This window comes from Mangifera indica, chromosome 2, assembly GCF_011075055.1.
Source record: "Mangifera indica cultivar Alphonso chromosome 2, CATAS_Mindica_2.1, whole genome shotgun sequence".
Classification (NCBI taxonomy): domain Eukaryota; kingdom Viridiplantae; phylum Streptophyta; class Magnoliopsida; order Sapindales; family Anacardiaceae; genus Mangifera; species Mangifera indica.
Window position 1 is genome coordinate 6,185,245 of NC_058138.1, and position 22,751 is coordinate 6,207,995.

Consider the following 22,751-nt stretch of genomic DNA (forward strand, 5'->3'; position numbering starts at 1 on the left):
ATTAATCAATAATTACAAGGAATGTCACTGGTTTAATCAAAATAAATTACAATAAATAAAGATGTTTGTAATTACAATCTTGTGCATGCAATCAATACAAACGCAAAACGAAAGTATAATTATTCAGTTGTTGAAAACTAGAAATAGAAAAAATTCACATAATTTAACCATCAAGCACAGCTCAATCCAGCAATTACTACAACAGAAAGCTCACCCATCTGCTGTCCCGGAAAATCTAACACCATCGACAAACGACAGAGTCATGATCAAAAGGAGGAAGGTCCAAAACATTGATTACAACAATTGTAATTGAACCCTTCTCTTTTACAAACAAATACACAAGATTGAGGAGGCTGCACCAATAAGTCTACAAAAAGAGAAAAGGGAAATGCTGATATTTTCCAGAAGGCAAAACAGAAGCCCTCAACCCAGCAGCCAAGCAGCACAAACCTGCACTAACTACAAATAAACAAATCCAGAATCCAGCGACTAATCAACCGCAACGACTTGACATTTTCCAGACCAGTAGTTATCAAATATGATATGCCCTGCAAAACATTTATTCATTTGTATACTGGTTTGCAGTATTCTTTTATATACAAGTAGTTGAATGAAAGCAGCACGTTTGCTTGTGATTAAAACTTTGAATTTAATATACCGTTTTGAATAAACATTCAGGTTAAAAGAAAACTTTGAACCACTGATTTAGCGTACCCAGCCTATATCTTGATGCGTTGCCTAATGTTGGGGCGTTTGACAATTCAAAGTTAGTAATCAGTAATGGTTATTTTAATAACCATTTTGTCCACAGCAGATTAAAAGAAAATGTTACAAAATCATTTTCATTAGCAAAAAACGTGTATATATTCAGTTACTTTGTCCCAATGAGGTATGTACAATATAACAAAATATATATATATAAATTATAAACAACAAAAAAATACAGCATTTCGGACCATACTGCCTCATTCCCCTTGAGGCATGGCAGGTAAGAGGAACAGGCAGCCGGCATTTTTAATATATTTTTTACTTTTATAATTTCTTCCTAAATTTTAATTTTTTAAAATATATAACTTCACATTTCTACTGATAGATTGGACTTTAAAACAAAACAATTAATTTTATGTAATATAGGTTTTGATTTTCATATTTATAGATCTAATATATATTCTGGCAAAGAAAATTAAAGTTTCTCAAAAAGAACAACGGACAGTGGTGGTTTTTGGCACTGATAATGAACAGATTTCTCACAAAAAATAAAAACCTTGGAAGAACACTTTCCTTCAAAGTGGTTAAATGAAAGAGAATCGAAAGATCTGAGTTTTGATCTTTCCTGTAGTTAAATGAAAGAGAAAGTTTTAAAAAATTTTATTTTTAAATGAGGTCTGTGGAAAATATTAATGGGAGCCGCGTTTGTAGAACTTTATTTTACAGTATCTCTCCAGATTGTGACACGTGGAGATGGGATACGTTTTTGCCGACGATGCCATTTTTCATTTGGGTCCGGCTTAATTTTGGTTTGATGAATTTGAGCCAAGCCATTAGAAGTTTGAATTTGTAGCTTAGTTCAAATGAAATTTGTGGGTTGAATTAGAATTTTTGAATATTAATTCAAATCGAACTAAACTACAAATTTGAACCATTAATTCGAGTTATAAAATTGAGTCAAATTCGAATCAATCAATAAACCACGAACTTAAATCAAGAATCTTAGTCTATAATCCAAATCAAATCAAGCTATGAATTTAAACCATTGATTTGAGCTACAAAATCAAGCCACCCGAATCAAATCGAGCCAAGCCATTTTTCATCCAAGCTGAGCTTTGTGGGGAGAAAGAAGAGTACTTGCCGATCTGTTTCAGTCTAGCATGCGATGACTCGAGGGAGAAGGTGAACCAACGCACTGTTGGGAGATTTGTAACCAAATCCATCTCCAACTGTAACGTTTGACTTGATGTACGTCTTATTATTGTTATTGTTACTATCATTGTCACTGTCATTGAGTCGTGTGTGAAGAAGACTTACTGTTGGTTTAGTTGTTTAAGGTGGGGGCAGGGGGGTTGGGGGAAGTGTGTGGTGTGTGGTGATGTAATATCCCCAGGAATGCTCAATATTATAGAAATTTCAAACAGACTATAGGCCGAAAGCCATTACTTCTTGGTCAGTCTTACCAATCGGTCCAGTCCAGTTTGAACCTTCTTTTTTCAAATTGTTTTATTGTTTCATTCTGACAAAGGGGCTGGTGGGAGCCACTGCTTATAAGAACAAAACAGTCAAACCATAGAATAACAAGCTATTGTGGATGCAAGCCTAACACAAGCCCACGAAATGTTGAAGTAATTAATGATGGACTCGATCCAATTCTATAACTAAGATTAGATTCAAACCAAATCATTTTAACTTGAATTAGTATTTGACTTAATTTGTGTTGAATTTATGTTGGTATTTCTATTTAATAACTCAATTCAAGTTCAACTCAAATTTTTCTTCGACAACGCTCTTTATTTTGTCAATATTACTGTTTATTACGTCGATAATACTATTCATCTAATCAGTGACTCTCATCTTAATGATAACCTTTAACAATACTTTAAACCAATTCAATTGAACTTAAACTAATTATTTAGGATTCAAGTGAAACCATGTTCAGACTCAATTTAAACCCATCCCTTTATATAATATGGATTGTGCAAAGTCAAGATATATCTAATAAATGAACTACAAATATTCTGGTAAGTAGAAGTGAATTTGAACTAAACCACACCCAAATAAAAGCCAATTGGTGATCGATATTTTAGACTGCCAATTGGGTGAACAATATCACCTTAATTCTAGTAGGTTGATCTGCCTATGGAAACTAAATCAAGAAAATTCTAAATCTATTTAAATATTCTATGACCAAAGGACTATTTCCCACCCAAAGTATGTTGTTATCTTAAGTTCCCCCTGTTAACCTTGAAAATCTCATTTACCTACCTATGGATGGTCAAAATTAATGGTTTCAAATGTAAAATTATCATTTTATCTATAATATTAAAAATAAATTAAAATTTAATCTTCTTTTTCCCCCAAAACCCTAAAAACTAACTATTTCCCTTTAGGCCAAGTTTTAAAAAATGGCATTCCCCTTTAGGGTTTCGTTTTCAATCTCCAACGCCATCACCAGTGATGAAGCTTTTTTGATACATCACCATACTTCGACAATCTCTCTCCCCTCCTCTAGAGCGTCGATTGACGCAAATTTGGTTTAGAAAGACAAAGATGAAGATAAAGACCTTGTCTTCTTTTGGGAAGACGATCGCCTTCCCAAAGGAAGACGTTTGGGAAGACAAAAAGCTTTGTCTCCTATAGAAGCTCTTTAACATTCCAAGCTGAATTTATGTTGGTTGACGTTCCAAAGGGGGGAGAAAGATCATTAGAGCATGGTGATACATTGGGGAAGCTTCGTCGCCAACGATGGTGCCAGATTTGGCGTTAGGAATTGAAAACTAAGAGGAATGCTATTTTTTAAAACTTGGCCAACGAGAAAATGGTTAGTTTCTAGGGTTTAGGGGGGAAAAAAAGATAAAATTTTAAGACGTTAGGACTTTGTTAATTTTAACCGTTCATAGGTAGATAAATGAGATTTTCAAAGTTAACAAAGGAAAACTTGAAACAACAGCATACTTTGGGGGTAAATAGTCCTCTGGCCAAATTCTATTCCTATACATTCAAGTATTCATAACCAACTGAAAAATTCAACTCCATTCATGCATAAACAACACATAGTACTCAAACCTATGGATTGCTCTAGTATCATTACTAGAAACACAAAAGTAATAAGGCAACTAAGGTGCAAACTCAGAAATCAAATGTTAAAATAAACAAGATTTTTGTTTCAAAGAGGTTTGGGAAAGAAATTTTGGGTGGTTTCTAAATGATTACGAGAGAAGAAAACTGAAAATGATGAAGAGAGACTACAATAAAAGTATGTCAACTGTAGTGCGAATAATTGAAGAAGACAATGATGACCTATCACGTGAAGATTGATTAGAGTTGTAGGACTATAAAGAATGGGCAATTTGAACCTAGAGATGGGATGAACAGGATTTTTTCCTTTGAATAACTCATAAGGAGTTTTCTTTAGGATTGGCCTAATCATGACCCTATTTATGATGTAGTATGAAGTATTTATGGTTTCTCCATAAAAATGTTTTGGCAAATCATTTTCACACAACATGGTCCTAGCCATTTCTATAAATATCCTATTCCTTCTCTTAACAACTCTGTTTTGTTGAGATGTTCTCGGTGTCGAAAAGTTGTGTTCAATGTCATATTCATTACAAAACAATTTAAACTCCAAATTTTCAAATTCTTTTCCATAGTCACTTTTAATGCATGTAATTGCATAACCTATTTGGTCTTGCAATTCCCAACGAGTGAGACAAATACATGGAATGCATCACTTTTATTTGCAAGAAGTAAGACCCAAGCAAATCTTGAAAAATCATCAACAATTACAAAACAATAATGCTTTCCACCTAGACTTGTAGTTCCAAATATCTAGTTGGACTGGCGATTAGGCATCAATTTATGATTAAAATCTAGTTGGAATGTTGGTTTATATTGCATATTATTAATTAAAAAAATAGTGTAAATAGAAGTTTGAAACAACCCCATTTGATTTCTATACATGTTTGAAAAACACAAGTTCCAAATATCTAAAATGCAATGGAAAAAGTTGAGTTCTACAATAGCTCTAGTAAAATCCCTAATCCTAACTCTTCGATCTTCATATCACTTCATGTTTTCTTCTTTCTTCGTGTAATTGATTTCATAAAGTTGGAATCCTAAATTATAGAGGTAACATCTAACAAGTGACGACAATAACGATTACAATTGGTGATTATTTCAACCATAATGACTAATCGACAACAACTGATAAATGTTGGATGTCTCTTTAGATTGTCATGTCTATATTGTTAGGGTTTGTTCTTTCTACAACCTTACATCATAAATTGTTGAAATTTCTATATTGTTAGGATTTTTTCTTTCAAAAAATAGTTAGATTTCATAAAAAATTTTGCTAATTATAGAAATGTATGTCAATTATATGTGAGAGTTTAACTTGCTTGTGTGATTTAATAATGTTTGATGGCATTTTGAGTAAAGAACATAATTATGTATGCAGTAATAACAAAAATATTTGAAATATATCCATTCTAAGGAATAACATAAAATAGCGAAAATGTTTAACTAACTTATCTATAAATCTACACCAATTGTAAATGATATAAGTTGGTTGTGGTCACAATACATATATAAATGAGCATTATTCATAAAAGGGACCAATAATTATCACACGGTTCAACTATAAACATAGTTTATATCCATGAAACCAAGTCCAAAAATCTCAAATCCACTATAACCAAATTAATCAGTGTAACAAAAATTTCAATAACAAATCATTAAAGCATAAACTAAAAAATTAAACATTAATTAATAAAAAGTTACACAAAATATGAAGATGAACACAAGTATCCCAGTCATTTGTCACTTAAGTATCCAACTTAGGTGAAAATGGTCAAGCTCCCCTTGATCATCCAACCAAACTCCCTTCAGTTTAGAAAAGATTGAAATCCTTTCAACCTTTAGTCATCATCTAACTTCTAAATATGTGATTTGTCAAAAGATATTGAAACAGAATTAGTGAAAAATGTTGTATAGAAGGAGCCCGAAAACCATTATAAGATTTGAAAGAATGAATAATAGTTAGGTCAATTTAAGATATTGGAGAAGGTGGTTTATATATGTAGTAAACTTCATGTAATAAATTGGTGTCATTTGTCAAAATAGATTATAATATACCTGTTTACTCACTACAATAAATTTCATTAAGGTGACGAAAACTTTTGTCAAAAAAATTCAAAAATTCATCCTAAAAGGTCAATTGGGATAAAAAAATCAAATCGTACAAAAATGCATGTTACCAAAGTGTAATTTTCATGAAAAACAATCCTCCCCAATAACTAGTTATTGTGGATGAAATAATATTTCCTCGTCAAATGATACACATTTTGGGATGAAATTTTTTATCCATAAATGAATTATTTTGTGTCAAATAACTCTATTTCATCCAAAAAAAATATTTAGAGGCAAAATTTTTCGTCTTTGTTTGTACAAAAAATTGGGACAAAATTATCACCACCCTGGTACTAATTATAATCCCTAGAGTTCTGTTATGGGCCTTGCCTGGACAGATTTGCTCATTTCAACCTTGCTTAGAATGGTTATCGAAATCATTATCCACCACAACCTTTAATGCCAAATAATCACCCTAATCGTAATTAACCTCGTAGTTTTGTCCAAAAAGGTAGTGAAGTCACCAAATTTGATCCTATCAGCATGAATCCAAAGCCTAGATTGTTAAGTAAGTTGCAAAATGGACATATAGAGCATAAGATGTTGTTGCTTTCATCACTAGTGAACTCAATTAACATTTCTAGTAGTGTCATATGGGGAATGCAAAGGTGTCCAAAACCTTCTTATTATGTCCAAAGTTGTATAGGTGTTGTGTTCCTAACATTGAACGCCTTGAAAAGTGAAATGATAATGTCAACTGAAGGTAATATAGTCGATTGCATTTGATATGAGGAGCCAATGCATCGGAATATTGTAATTAAAAGGCCCTTGGAAATTGCTATTGATTAATAGATGACAGTGAAATAAAAAATTGGAGCTATGAACTTGTACATTGATAAGAATGAAAAACTCTAGAAATGTGTGAACCCTATTGTTGGTAATCCTACACAAATCTTGGAAATGACATGGGAAAGAATTAAAAAGTTTCTCACAATCCGCGATAATGGCTTCTCAATGCAGGTAAATTTCCTTTACTTGTTTAGTTTAGCCTTACTTTGCTTCTGGGATTTGTAAGTGGAATGTTTTTTTATGCTGTCTTGTGTGCTTTTGCATTTTTGTTTATAAGTATGAAGTTGGTGCTATATTGAAGAATTTGTGCTTGACAGAGTTTACATTAGGTGACATACTTCAGATCTTGAATATGTTAATTACCATAAAGAAATGGATTATTCATAATCAAGCTGGATGGCAGCCGATTATCATTGCTGTTGCAGAGTGCAGCCATGAATTAGGCTCTAAATCTAGTTCACAAAGTTTCAGTCTTGCTATCCATGGTAAGGGAAAGGGGCCACTTGATAGTTTGAAAGGTGATAAGTGTATATAGAAAGATGATTTGCTGCAATAAGGTTACTAAAATAAAAGTCTTCTTGTGCCAAGACTCATCATGCAGATTTACTAATGATGAAAGTTGTTATACATGATGGCTACTGTCTAGATTTTCGATTAGAAGTTTCAAGTGAAAATTTGCTAGATATGTCAAAAAGTATACAATGCAAGGCTCTGAGGTACAAGAAACTGATCATCTGTTGCATCTTCTGGATTCTATCAACAATTGCAAGGATGATCCTGCTGTTTCCGCATTTCGATGAAACATATTTCTGTAGAAAAATTTCCTACCTCTAATATAATTCATGGTGCCATGAGAACTCTAAATGCAAGGCCTAATTTAAAAGTGGCATTTGAAGAGGCAAGAGTTTGGTTAGTTTGCAGAGAAGCAGATGACACAATTTACAGAAATTTATGAAAAAAACATCAAAATGTAACTTAGATAAACATAGAAAATGTTCTGGTGGAAGCTTCTCATTCTCCTATGATCACATCATACTATGATGATATCAAGATAAGTCACGCAAAGGTTGCACAATGCTGTAAAGTTCTTCAGAATAGAATTCTCAAGCTTGTGTTGAATCAATGAGTCTTTGTTCTTCTTATTTTTCCGTTTCTCAGAATAAATGGATTTATAAATTCATCCCTCTGCAGCATCAGTATAGCAGCATCAGATTCGAATCAAGTTTAAAAAATAATTGGCTCAAACAAAACCAAAATAATCTCAACTGAAACAAACTCGAGCTTGAATTCAAGAATTAAATATTTTTGAACTTAAACTTTAGAGGTGTTCGCTTTTCCAAGTTCATGAGCTTGGAAAATTTTTATATGAATCAATTAAATTAATATCGTTTTAATTAATATATTTCAAAATAATGTTATTTTGGTTATTTTTTGCTCAATTCGAACTCGAACTCAAGCCAAACTTGACTAGACCCCTCTCAAGAGCAATTTTGAACTCGATTTGATTCGAAACCAACCCTACATATTATCAACAAAATTAAAAATTACTTCCTAAGTTACCATTATTAATATTGCATTAATTAATATCAACTAAAAGTATATTCAAATTGAGCCAAACTAAATCCAAATAAAGGTTAGTGTGAGATCAAACTCAACTTGCTTGATAGAATTCGTTAGCGACTTGATTGAATCAAGCTAACTTGACTCAATCTTGAATTGGGGCTATCCCTACTTAAGCCTTGAATCATTTGAGCTGAATACCAAGCCAAGCAAGAGCCAAATTGGGTCTCATCTAACCGTGGTATTAACTAAAAATCCTTAAGGACAATAACATTTATAGATGTTTTAGATAATCTCACGTAAATATCATTATGCAAATTCTGTAGGGGTTAGAGATGCAGCCCAAAAAAGCCCAATGGGCATTTCCCCCTACTTCAACCCAAAACTAGTCCAGATGACAACAATAAAAACAAAAACAAAATCACTAACTCATGGAGACGTTCTCAATTACAAACAACACCTCATATACAATGGCCGCAATGAAAATATAAACTAAATTAATATTATATTATTTATAATTAAATATTTTTTATCAATATAAAACCATCCATTCCTAAAACATTATAATTAGTACATATAATTTTACACTTTATGAAATTATTTATCATAATATTTTCAACATTATTAATACAAATTTGATGCATTATCAAAGATTGTTGAAGTTCTTCCTATTGTGGCTATAAAAATCAGATTCCACCGGTCTGTTTGACTAATCAAACCGCCATCCTCTATGCAAAACAAAAACAATTGATTTAAAAATTGTTTTAGTAGTTTGATTACTTTCATTTGCCTTTGGACTGGCGATTAGACACCAATTTATGATTAAAATCCAGTTGGAATACTGGTTTATATTGCATATTATTAATTAAAAAAAATAGCATAAATAAAAGTTTGAACCAACACCATTTGATTTCTATACATGTTTAAAAAACACAAGTTCCTAATATCTAGAATGCAATGGAAAAGTTGAGTTCAACAATAGCTCTAATAAAATCCCTAATTTTAACTCTTCAATCTTCATGTCACTTCATGTTTTCTTCTTTGTTCATGTAATTGATTTCGTGAAGTTGGAATCCTGATTTATAGAGGCACCATCTAATGAATGATGACAACAACGATTACAATTAATGATTATTTCAACTATGATGACTAATCGACAATGATTGATAAATGTCAAGTGTCTCTTTAAATTGTTATGTCTACATTGTTAGGGTTTGTTCTTTCTACAACCTTGCTTCATAAATTGTTGAAATTTCTATATTGTTAGGATTTTTTTCTTTCTGAAAGTAGTTAGATTTCATAAAAAATTTTGCTAATTATAGGAATGTATGTCAATTATATGACTGTTTAACTTGTTTGTGTGACTGAATAATGTTTGATGGCATTCTAAGTAGAGAACATAATTATGTATGTAGTAATAACAAGAAAATTTGAAATATATCCATTATAAGGAATAACATGAAATAGTAAAAATGTGTAACTAACTTGTCTATTGATCTACACCAATCGTAAATGATAAATGAGCATTACACAAAGAGGACTAATAATTATCACACGGTTCAACTATAAACATAGCCTATATCCATGAAACCAAGTCCAAAAATCTCAAATCCACTATAACCAAATTATTCAATACTATCTAAATTTTCTGTAACATTAAAGCATTAACTAAAAAATTAAACATCAATTAACAAAAAGTTACACAGCATATGAAGAAAAGCACAAGCATCCCAATCATTTGTCACTTAACCATCCAACTTAGGTGAAAATGGTCAAGCTCCCCTTGATCATTCAACCAAACTCCTTTCAATTTGAAAATAATTGAAATCGCTTCAACTTTTTTAGTCATCGTCTAACTTCTAAATATGTGATTTGTCAAAAGATATTGAAACAGAATCAGTTAAAAACATTGTATAGAAGGAGCCCAAAGAACATTATAGGATTTGGAAGAATGAATAATATTTAGGTCAATTTAAAATATAGGAGAAGGTAGTTCATATATATAGTAAACTTCATGTATAAATTGGTGCCATTTGTCAAAATAGATTATAATATATCGTTTACTCGTTACAACAAATTTCTTCAAGGTGATGAAAATTTTCATCCTAGAAAATCAAAAATTTGTCCCAAAAGTCAATCGGGATAAATGATCAAATCGTACAAAAAGACATGTTATCAAAGGGTAATTCTCATGAAAGAAAATCTACAACAAAGGGGTAATTGCATGGCAAAAGAAGCCAAATAAGTATATGTATGTTAGATAAGTCTGCAACAATTAATATTAAATTCATTATCAACAATTACTTAGCTATATATTTGTCTATAGTTTGTAAAATAATAAAACTAAAATAGAACATTAAAGAGACACAGATTACTCATGATTTTTATCTTGAAGGAGCATGTGAATGATTTTCAACAGACTAGCAATTAAGCACAACTCAAATATCTTTCCGTCAGAATGAGCCTCCACAGCTCAAAGATTCTCCTTCTCTTCTTTAAAAGGTGCAGCACAAAGAAATTCTATAGTGCAGCTAGCACTTTTTAAAAAAAAATAATAATCACCTAGAAGAAATGTAACAGAAACAAAAAAGTTCACCCAAATGAGTATTGAAAAATACAACACATGCACTGAACAGAAACTGAAGAACTGACCATAAACAGCAAATGTATGTGTGCCTGCCTTCAGTTCAGTTATTTCACATGGCTGAAGGATATCCAGTTTTTTAAAGCTGGCAGCATCCGGATCCTTTGCAGCAGCTGGCTAAAAAGAATTATAAAATATAACTTAAAAAGTAAGCAAAATCAAACTCAAACATGATGAATCACCAAGATATATTACACCATCATTGACTTACCAAGTTGGCTGTTTGATCTAACTGGTGAACCAGGAAACCAAGAAAATACATGCCAGCAGCTGTCACCTTCTCAGTTTTTGTGTTGTCCTCCTGCATTAGGGAGAGATCAAATAACTTGTGTATGATTTAAAAAGGCAAGAAAGATAAACAGAGGTGCTAATTAAGAGGTAGCTCAAATATAGAATGGATGTGGTCACTTAAAGATAAAGTGATGATATTTGCAAGCAACAATAAGCAAAGTTCTAATAAGAAATGAAAGATAATTTAGAGCTGAGAAAAAAGTTCATTCTTATATCAAGAGCTAGAGACACCGACCTAAAACTAAAACTATCACACAAGATGATACCACAGATACAGGTTTCGATAATCAAGGAGTAGCTTTTCTCTAGTAATTTAAGGATTAAATGTACAGCATAATGGGATTATGAAACAATAATATAAAGAAATACAGTGTACTCAGTAGAATGGGGGCTTAACCCTCTTTGCGTATGTTAGCAAGACTAGTGCAGGCATGATCTATTCCAAAAATATTTTTCAAAGAAGGTAAACCCAGATGAGCAAGACATTTTAGTATGCATAATAGTGTTATAATTGAAAGGAATAGTCTCCTATAAATAAGGAACATAAATCTTGTAACCAAAATACACTGCTGCACATGCGGTTCAGAGCTAATTAAAAGAACTCAAGAAGGCAATTCTATCTTATGTCAATAATGCATAACACCCCCACCCCCTCCCTGAAGTAAAGAGACCTGCTTCATAGACAAATGGAAAGTGCACTTGCTTCAGTAGAAATATAAAACAAAATACAATAAACACTCAAAAAAACAACAGAAGAGAGCTGCTTGATACCTGCAGTGCAAGGCTCAATCCACTACTCCCATCTTGATCAAAATGCAATAACTGCACCAAGCCAACTAGTTACCACACTTAGATGAGTGAAAAATAAAACAAAATAAAAATTTTAGATGCATTCCCATGGATATACACATAAACCTACAAATAAATAGGAAGGCATCCCAAATTTAACTAATTCCTGTTCTGCATTGAAAATTGAAATTCTCTGATGGCAGCACTGCAACAAAATTGGAGCCAAATTGAAAAGGCCACCCCTCAACTGTGTGAGAAGCAAAATCTAAGAATTTGTTATAACTATCTGGCAATGATGAGAGAACTTGCTGCTGTGTTCAAGACCGAGCATTAAATGTCAAGAAGTTTCAAGCAAAACATCTGGTCTTAAAGAAACGCTCCTCAAGTAGTACTCTAGGTCTACCTGAGGAAGACCAGACCAGGTCCAATCAGAAGCCATTATTTAGGATTTTTATGATATAATTACCTGAGGTAAAATTACACCCTGCTCAAATGGCACATTCCAATCTTCCATAAAGTTAAATGTGATTCAAAAATCTGTATGCCAGCCTCACCTCCATAATGCTAGTTGTAAGTTACAAAATAATCTCATAAAGTGCAGTAACTATGTATGTTAATACCATAAAAATATAGGTTTTGTTTGCCTTCTTGTAAAGAGTGCATTGTTACAATTAAACATTTGCTTTTTAGTGACTCAATCGGTGCACAATTTAACCAGTCCAAGCTTCAAGGTAAGAAAAACAGAACTATTATAAGCCATACCCAGAGGTATCATCATGTCAGAAGCAAACAATAGGGAAAAAAATGGTCTAGGCATAAATCCTGAAGGAACCAAAGGAATTACCTGACACATTTTCTAGTCCCACATTTTCTACAAGACATGATGAGACCTAGTAAATTAGGTAAGTTGGAAACTCAAAAATCCAATGAATGAAGACAATTAAAACCACATGCAAACCAGAATCTTATCTTTTAGCAGTCAGTTAACATATCTAAAATTTAGGGGTAGTACTAGATTCACATCAATAGGTTAACATATCTAAAATCGGTCAATCGTGTACAATGCACAAAACATTGGTCTATTATTCATGTTTAAACATATGCATACATTCATAAAAATATACTGCTCAGTAATATGATGCATGTATTTGGCAAACAGAACCATACAGATTTATCAGACAAGTAGAGTACAAACCAGGATTGGCGTCAACTATCCTCCAAGGTCAAGGAGGCCTTTGGCAAATGCAGCTGCTGACATCTGCCAACAAATACCTTCTTTATGATGCAACTTACTAAAGATGTCAGAGACAACGCCAAAGGCCATAATTATGCAGCAAATCATACATTAACATGTAGGCCTCAAAGATTAATTCCATAATCTTATCTGCATCACTAAAACATTACCTGTACACCGCCCTCATCAAAGCTGTAAATTTTAAGATCATGTCTATATGTGCTATGTGTATAACACCTCATCAAGAAAAGCACAGAAAGACATCAGTACCAATTCCATCTAAGTTTTAACTCTTCAGAAAGAAAAACAACGAACAATATAGAATTTGTAACTTCAATTTCTTCTTTCTTTCTTTGAACTTCTCAGCAACTAATCAGAGCTCGGTAAGTAGTAATTAGCATATTCTTCTTCTTTTTATTTCTTTCACTTTATCTCAGATTATTTTCCAAAAAATTTAATAAATAAATCTAATTAATCAGTTTATACTCTCCAAAATCTACAGCCAAGAAGCAATAACCCTAATAAAGATCAAAACGTTGCATTTCGAAGCATGATTAAGGAATAATCAAATAAACACTACGTGTGATCAACTAAAAATCCACCAGAAAATTCAAATCAAGTCAAGCCATAGAAGAAGAAGATTGAACGACAAGCTCGTTCCTACAAGTGCAAGGCAGTGATGGACCTGGCGAATGTCTTCAGAGCGTTTTCGCTTACAGAGAATTTCATTGTTCTTTTTTAATTATTTATGTTGGCTGTAAGGGAAATGATGTTGTTTAAAGGGATATTAATTAAAGTAAGTAAATATTTTTGAGTTTAAATTTTTTTGGGGAAATATTGGAAACACTTATTTTTATAAACAAAATAAATATAAATGACCTATTTTACCCTCCTATGCAAAATCTAACAAAAACTTAACCCTTTCCCATTCGAAGCAACAGCTCAATGTTGCATTTGGAACGACGCATAACGATAATACCATTTTTGGCATTTCGAACATCGACAAAGACAATAACATTCGACAATATTATCTGAGGTAAGTCTAATTCAAGGTGTGTTAAGGATTCAAATGGGCTTTCTTGCCTCAATTTGGGGTTATTAAGTTTGAGAATGGGTTTTTCTCCTCAATTTCGATTTGATGCATTTGATTTAGGGTTTGATTGTGCTGTTTATTTGCAAATAGTTCATACATAGTATATTTTAGTCGAGCTTGATTGTGTTGTCGTTGACGGAGAAGCAAACCAGATTATGTCGAAAGTCACTTGTTACACTCAAACTCGCAAATAGTTCATACATAATATACTTTTATCTGTTTTACTTTTCGTTGTGATCTGTATATATCAAAAATTAACATATTTTAGAACAAGTTCATGAATATTTTAATTTATAAGCTACCGAACTTACAATCAATATTCATTTTTAAACATTGTATTAAAACTCTATCATTTTGTTTGGTTTTCTTTTTTTAATTTTTATGGAAATCATTTTCTCTTTCCTTTTCATATTTGAACCTTTTTACTTTTCATTTTCAATATCTCTTCCATCTCTTAGCCTTTAAATTTGTTTGTTATTGGATCCAAGATAAAGATGGTAGCAACAAGTCTTTATCGGGTGATTTTTCAAAAATGGCAGAAAGGTGTAAGACTCTTGAGACTGAACTTCAAACTGTTTCAGCAAAGAGACTTTGTAATCATGACCTACAATTTACACAAGGATTTGATGCATAGATTTCATAATTTGAATTTTAAGGATGATTAAGTTAGGGAAATGGATTAGTGAAACAATACGTATCATATAATATGATATGATATAAATGAAAAATGATACGTATTTTAAGGTATATGAAAATTTGATACGATATAATATATCATTTTTTATTTGTATCATATAATATGTATATTATGTCGTATCAAATTTTAATATACCTTAAAATATATATCATTGTTTATCTATATTATATCATATGATACGTATTGTTTCACCAATTCATTTCCCTAACTTAATCATCATTGAAATTCAAATTATGAAATCCATCTATCAAATCCTTATATAAATTGTAGGTTATGATTGCAAAGTCTCTTTGCTCACTAACAGTTTGAAGTTCAGTCTAAAAAGTCTTACACCTTTTTGCCATTTTTGAAATATCATTCGATAAAGACCTACTGCTACCATCTTTATCTTGGAGCCAACAACAAACAAATTTAAAGGCTACGAGATGGAAGAGATATTGAAAATGAGAAGTAAAAAGTTTCAAATATGATAAGGAAAGAGAAAATGATTTTTATAAAAATTAAAAAAGAAAACCAAAGGATTCAACAAAATTATAGACTTTTTTAATACAATGTTTAAAAATGAATATTGCAAATATGTATAATACCATCAATTCCCAGAGCAAATTTTACCTTGCTCATTTTATGATGACTCTTCTTGGCATATTTTGCCGATAACAAATGACCACAACCCTTAAGCTCAACAAGTATAGGAAGTCAAACATAATTAATGCATAAAAATACAATAATTATAACATAAAAGGAATGATTGCAATTACTGCAATTTGACAACTCAAAAAATGTTGACCGATAGTGTCTTTACAATGGAAATACCCACCTCCATGCCACCTTGACATAAAGAACAAACGAGAATAGAATTCTGCAAAGGAAATATTAAGAAAAAACCAATATTATATAGCATCTTGTTACGCCAAAACATTATTTAAAAAAATGTGCACAAGGATTGTTTACTTCTTTACACCATTAACTTTCTTCGCAGAAAATAATGAAAGCAGCTCGAGCATCATTTTCTAACTCAAAAGCACAATAAGCAGCATCTGGATACCTGTGAACTTGTGCTCTACATTCTTCCCAAACATATACTGCAACATTACTATTATCTGTTGGTTGGTTTTCTCTTTTAATTTAAAATTTTTGTTGAATGTCCTATTTTCATAGAAGATATAAAAGAAATCAGTTTGCATGTGGTGACCACTTACAAACACTTGTTTGTCTCACTAATCATGTATATAAAACAGATTACAGGTGAAATTGAAGTTGATATGCATATAGTTGAAGACAAAAAATGTACAAAATAATTTGCTACGTGTTAACTCTATCTTTGTGATATTAACATTCATGTTTTTACAACATTCACTTTAGTTCTGTAAAACACTAATAAATGAAAAGCATTCACTTTATTTTATCAAGAACAAATAACATGAATATATATAAAAGATAAACATTAACCACAAAACTACTGTAACTTCACACAGGCCTTTATTCAAATACCTTACAAACAGTTAGTAAATAACAACCAATCTTCTTACAAACAAGCACTCCCAATTCACACACAAAACAGACAATTTAAGATTCTAACTACACAACAGCAAGTCAGCAACACAAAAGCAAACCTCTAATTTTAACAACCAAACCCTTCGACACAACCAGCACCACAAAAAAAAAAGGGTTACAATAAGAGGAAAATTAGTTATTAAAAATTTATTTCCCATCATTAAAACTCTTTATCAACGAGAAAACTCTCGTCATCACTTGTCATTGTAGCCTCTATTGACTAAAAATATAAACGACAGGAAGAAAAATCCCAGCATTAATATAAATAACAAGAGGTTAAATCCTGTCATTAAAAAGAGTAATTTCAATGATGAATATCCCTATTGTTATAACAATATTTACCCGTCACTATACATAATATCAATAATAAATATCCCTATCATCAAAATAATATTTAATGGTCGCTAAACATAATATTAATGATGAATATCCCCATCGTCATGATAATATTTTTGGCATGGAACAAAAACTATACATGGTGAAAATAAAACTTTACTTTCTCAGTGAATCAAACCATTAGTGTTCAATGAAGTTAATACTAAACAATAAAATAAAGCAGCAAAATTCTGCCATTAAAAGTAAAACAGTACTTCTCTCACAAGAGTTGCATAGTAATTCTATGCACACATATAAAAAGGATTCAATATTAAATTCAAACCAGAAAGTATATCTCACCTTAAATAAATATACATAAATAACTCTCATACCATACCTAAATCATGTTAACCTGCCTTTCAACAACCCAAAAATTTCAACAATATAAAAACCAAAGAAGGCACTATTGCCAATAAACTAAAATCTAAATGTTGAGTGGACCTACAGAAAGCCTGAAAACTTTTACCCATGAAGAGCAGGTAACACCTAAATCTTGTTTTTATCTAAAATTCAGAAACAGTGAAATTCCAAAAGATCAGAACATTTCCTGACATGCCTCGTTTACAACCTAAAAAGAATAATACAAATATATACATATAAATATAAATACCTCTTGCGATTGAGGCCATTATCATCTGCAACCTCCTCATCCTTGGCTTCTTCATCTCTGGCTTCCTCATCCTTAGGTTCTTCATCCCTTGCTTCCTCATTTTATAGTTGTCATCTTCAGCTTCTTCATCTAGTGATGATTCAGCTGAAGTAGCTTCTAGCTCTGTCTCAAGAAATGCAGCAAAGTCGTCACTACTGGATGAATTTACTGGAGAATCAATCACAAGACTTGTGAAATATGATTCATGAATTTTGCATAAAAATAAACTGAATGAACTGAAGAAGAACAGAGCAAGAACGAACCGAAGAATGAACTGAGGAAAAATGGAGCAAGAGTTAGGGACTGGTGAGAGAGAAGAGTAGGATTAAGAAGCGGTTCTATTATTGCAACACCAGGATCAATATATTTGTGCCTAGCTACTTCCATTATTGCAAAAACATCACCTCTACAGAAATGGCAAATGCCAGCATTAAGCAGTGGTCCTCTTACTCCATATTTTTTCATATATCTCAATCGCCTTCTGGTATCTGATAAATGAAAAGAATTCTACTTTAACTAATATGAACCAGGGGCATCATTCATGGCTTTCTGGATTAGGCCTCTAGATTGAACATATGACATGTACAGCCCCAAAAGTGAACTCACTCCTACTAAACACTGAAGTCAACTTAAGTTATGACAACTTCTTATTATAATTGCATAAAATTATTAAATGCAACTTACCGTTCTTGTTGAGCAGAAAATTGAGCAACTTTCAGTTTGCACTATTTGGCTGAGGTTGTTGCTTCTGCATTTTCCAAATATTCAGACGCCCGTTCAAAGAATAGAATAGCCTCCTCATCATTCTCCTCAAGTTCATATAACTCACCAAAATCCTAGATAATACAAGAATAGTTAATTCAGCTCGTGGTAATTTCAATTACTGAAGTTACACAAACAAATTATTCATACAAACTTTTGCAACAAATTGATATATCACATACCATTACTTTGTACAACACAATTCATCTATATTAAACTGACTTTCATAGTTCCGTTTTTTCATTGTGTTATCAATCTGTATACAAAATTTATAAGAGTAATATTCCCTTGTGTCAATGTGTTTTATCTTTCATAGAAATAAAAACATAATCGAGACGCAATATACATACTCGAAACATTGCAGAATGAAAGCTACGAAATTCCAACCAATCAGGAGAAGCCATTGATGGATTTTACTGATTTTTAACAAAATAACAAAATCATGAAATCAAAATGTACCTTGCAATATCTCGCAGCAATGCCGATTCTACCAAAGTGTTCTAGCTCGGTCTCCTGAAAATTAGTATAGAAACGATTAATTAGCTAATTAATTAACGTGTAAAGCACAATCAAACGGAAGATTAATTCATTAATTGCACATACAGGATTTGGCAAGTTTGAAATGTTTGGCAGATTTAGCGTACAACTCAGCAGCATCATCAAATGGAGAAGTTAGGGTTTATCAGATCAAGAGAATTGAAATTTATGGTGAAATAAAAATAAAATAGAGTAGACAAAATGTTTGATGAAATACCTCAGAAGAGTCTTCAAGAGGCAGTTAAATTTTGGTAAAATGGCCAGTGAAGAAGGCAACTTGAAATGTGAATGGAAGGACACAGTTTTTGCAAATATCCAAAGAGTTTATGACGAGGAGGTAATAAGAATGGTGGTATATGTATTCAAGGCTGGGGGTTTCATTCATATGATTTATTGGTAGTACTTTATTATAAATATGGATTGAGTTTTACTCGAGTTAAAAATGATTTAATTCGAATTTTACTTGAGTTTATAACTTAAATTTGTGATTCAGTTATGTGGTTCGAGTTCACGGTTCATTGACAAAACATTATTGTTTCATCCAACAATGGAAAAAACGATAACGTTTTGTACATTTCTTTGATATAACTTGAATTAAGTAGTGAATTATATTTGAACTAGATCGAGTCATCTCACATATCACAATTTAGATTGATTGGAATTCCCTCTAATTCGAGTCTAACTTGATTTTAAAATGCGCTAACTTTCCCAATTCAAACTCAATTTGAATTTGAGATCAACTCAACTCGATTCAATTCAACTGTACCAATAACATTAGGTTTCTAAGTTTTTTAATGAGAAACTTATAAAGTCCATTGCTAAAAGTACACATTTGTTTAGTTTTAGCAGGAGTATAAATAGTCGGTTGCTAACATTTTGAAAATAGTACATTTAACGATCGAATATTTTTCCATTTGCTTTTTTTTCTTCACTAAAGACTATTTTTTTTTTTTTAGTGTAGTAACAAATCAAACCAAAAATCAGTTTAAATAAATTAACACAGCAGCAAACTAAAATTATAAACCGTTCAATTCTCACTCATACTTGAAGTCTGCTACAATTTTTTGATAAAGTCGACAAAGAGAAGGTAAGCAAAGAGATTGAGAGGGAGGAGTGACGGTGGAAGATTGGGAGACCTTTCGTTCGTTAGCAAAGAGACTGAAAGCGAGGAGTGACAGTGGAAGATTTTGTGTGAGACCAAACTCATTCAAAATAATGTGTAAAGTTCGGATTTGGGCTCCAACTTGCTTTTACAGTGCTTATCTCAGACTCATTCGAACATCCCTTGGCTTGAGTTTGACTCAAATATAATATGATTCGATTTAATTTGATTTGACTCAAATTAATGGTTGGATTCATTTGACTCGAAATTGATATAGTTTTATTTGGTTTGGATTTATAATTCAAAACGAACAAAACCTTTTGACTTAAATTTAGTTTGAATTCAAATTAAACAATAATTCGAATAGAATCAAATCGAGATTTACATTTAATTACTTTATTGGTAATTTACATTGAATTATTTAATTAAATTCGAATCAAATTAAATTTAGTATAATACAATGTATGTACGGTTCATATCTAGAACTAAACGCTAACACAATCCGAGATAAAATCGTGTCAAAATTTCTCAATCCTAAATCAAACCGAAATATTGTCGGGGTTGACCTGACCGAATTTGAATTAACCTAAACTATATAATAAGTAAAGACATGTGAAAACACATATAATAACATAATTTGTTACAAAAAAATGCATTTTGTCAAATTCTAAGGAATAACACAATTTATTACTCAATAATACACAAAAAAAAACATTTTAACATGAAATGATATTTTTTCAAAACAAAATTGAGCTATTTCAAATTGATACTAAAGGGGCATTTGGTTCACTATATTAAAAATTATTTTAATAATTTGTTTTTTATTATTAACATTATTTTATTTGGTTTGTCATTAATAAAAAAAATTTGGTAATTTTTTATAACTAATAGTAATATGGTAGGTAATATAAAATGTAATATGATTACCATTTCTACTTTAGCTATTAATAGATTATCATGATAATCTTAACTTTATTACTATTATATCCTTATTAATTTTTATAACAAAATTACATTTATTTTTAATTAATATAACAAGTAATATAAAGAATATTATAAAATAATTATATTGAAGGGCATTTAATTAAAATTATATTTTAGTTTTTTTTATTATATCCAACCAAACATAATAATTATTTATACCTACCAATTTTTATCAATATAATAATAATAATTTATACCTAATAATTTTCTAGGATATCTATCTTTATGACAATCTTTCATTTTTTGTAACAAAAGATTATTTAAACCAAACATTACATAATAGTTTATCTGTTGTCTTTTTATGTGATTAATTGTAAGGATAAAAAAACAAAAGATTATAATCAATAACCCAAGTAGATCTGCAACTTCAATTTTAAAATAATGCAACTAATAACCAACAAAATTGACAACCATTTGTCAAATATTTAAAAAATTTAATTTTCAATTCATATGATGAATGTCATTCTCATAAATATTAAAATTATTAACAAGTGTATGAATATGACACTCCAAACATAATAATTTCAAATTAATAATACTTATAACACATGAAAAAAAAATACAAATAGTTTTTTATAGGTCTCCCAAAAGGAGTTATTAAATTAAAATGAATGTCTTTGGGTAATGCATATTTTCTTTTTAATGATAAAATATTGATTTCTTTGTTGATTCAAGTTAGGGAATATATATTTTATGAACTGAAACTTTTTTGGTTAAATGAAAAAAAATAAAGGATGTTGATTTTTTTTCTTTTTACTATTATGATGTTATGCAATATTTTATTTAAAATTTTTGAGTTAGTTCGGGTCAATTTAAGTTGGCCTCGTGTCAACCCTAACCCAACCCAATTTTTCAAGGGTCAATCCTAATCCGTCCCAAATTACTTTTTATGTTGAAAACTATAACCTTAACTTGATTTTTTTTGTATTGTATTATGTCAGATTAATAGATCGTGTCAAATTTTATTAAGTCTATTTGTATTGATAAAATTAACAATATAGACCAATACACCTTTTAAAACTAAATTAAACATATAATTAGGAGTGGATACAAACCAAGTCAAGCTCAAACACAACTTTGCTTAAGAATCAAGTCGAGCTCACTTCTAATACTAGGCTGACTTAATATGGATGTAGCTTTTATAGAAACAATGTTATTAAGAGTTTGTATGCACGTGAATAGTTTGTGTAATTTTATCATGGTGGACAATATGATTCAAAGGCAAGAAAAAATAAGATTTGATAACCTGTTAAAACATAGATAGAGTTGAATTTAGGTTGAGTCTGAACATAGTCAGACTTGAATCCTAAATAATAAGTTTTAGTTCATTTGAACTAATTAAAGATGTTATTAGAGGTTGTCATTGAGATGAGTGTCACTAATGAGATAAACAGTAACATTGACGAGATGAAGAGCGTAGTCGAAGGGAGATTTCAGATGACTTTGAGTTAAGCTATCAAATTGAAACTCCAACATGAATTCAATTCGAATTAAGTTTAACATTAATTTGAGTCAAGATGGTTTGGTTTGAGTGCAACCTTAGTTATAGATTTTGTTCAAGTCCATCACTAATCTAGCCTTCCATGGGCCTTGTTTGGGCTTGCTTCCACAATAATTTGTTTGGGTTAACCAAATCTATTCTATGAGTTGCCCATTTTGTTCTTATAGATATTGAGAACCACTAACACCTAAGAGAGCGTTTGGTTAGGGGTTATGAAATATTATTTTAGTAATCTATCTTTTATTATTTATATTACTTTGATTTATAAGAATGATGATATAGTAGTTAA

The 22,751-nt window shown here is 31.0% G+C and overlaps 2 protein-coding genes across 6 annotated transcripts; both read right to left on the reverse strand.

Moving 5' to 3' along the window:
• Nucleotides 1–10,533: 10,533 nt before the first annotated feature.
• On the reverse strand, nucleotides 10,534–13,941 carry LOC123208999 (chaperone protein dnaJ 16-like). The gene is made up of 5 exons (XM_044626698.1): nucleotides 13,894–13,941; nucleotides 11,957–12,007; nucleotides 11,106–11,195; nucleotides 10,903–11,011; nucleotides 10,534–10,812 (listed from the first exon to the last, which is right to left on the reverse strand). The coding sequence occupies exons 3-5, from the start codon at nucleotides 11,154–11,156 to the stop codon at nucleotides 10,724–10,726; spliced, it is 249 nt and encodes an 82-aa protein (XP_044482633.1). The 5' UTR covers nucleotides 11,157–11,195; nucleotides 11,957–12,007; nucleotides 13,894–13,941; the 3' UTR covers nucleotides 10,534–10,723.
• A 1,557-nt stretch (nucleotides 13,942–15,498) lies between these two features.
• On the reverse strand, nucleotides 15,499–19,212 carry LOC123208997. Of its 5 annotated transcripts, none has more exons than XM_044626694.1 (6): nucleotides 18,942–19,212; nucleotides 18,798–18,851; nucleotides 18,261–18,412; nucleotides 17,840–18,064; nucleotides 17,538–17,699; nucleotides 15,499–15,857 (listed from the first exon to the last, which is right to left on the reverse strand). In XM_044626694.1, exons 4-6 carry the CDS (start codon nucleotides 18,039–18,041, stop codon nucleotides 15,727–15,729), a joined length of 495 nt encoding a protein of 164 aa, XP_044482629.1. In that variant the 5' UTR covers nucleotides 18,042–18,064; nucleotides 18,261–18,412; nucleotides 18,798–18,851; nucleotides 18,942–19,212; the 3' UTR covers nucleotides 15,499–15,726. The 5 variants fall into 5 exon arrangements, 2 of the variants coding, with proteins under 2 accessions (XP_044482629.1, XP_044482630.1); XM_044626695.1 differs by having other exon boundaries at nucleotides 19,093–19,210; XR_006500909.1 differs by lacking the exon at nucleotides 17,840–18,064 and adding an exon at nucleotides 15,950–16,144 and having other exon boundaries at nucleotides 15,722–15,857; nucleotides 18,942–19,204.
• Between the last annotated feature and the right edge of the window lie 3,539 nt (nucleotides 19,213–22,751).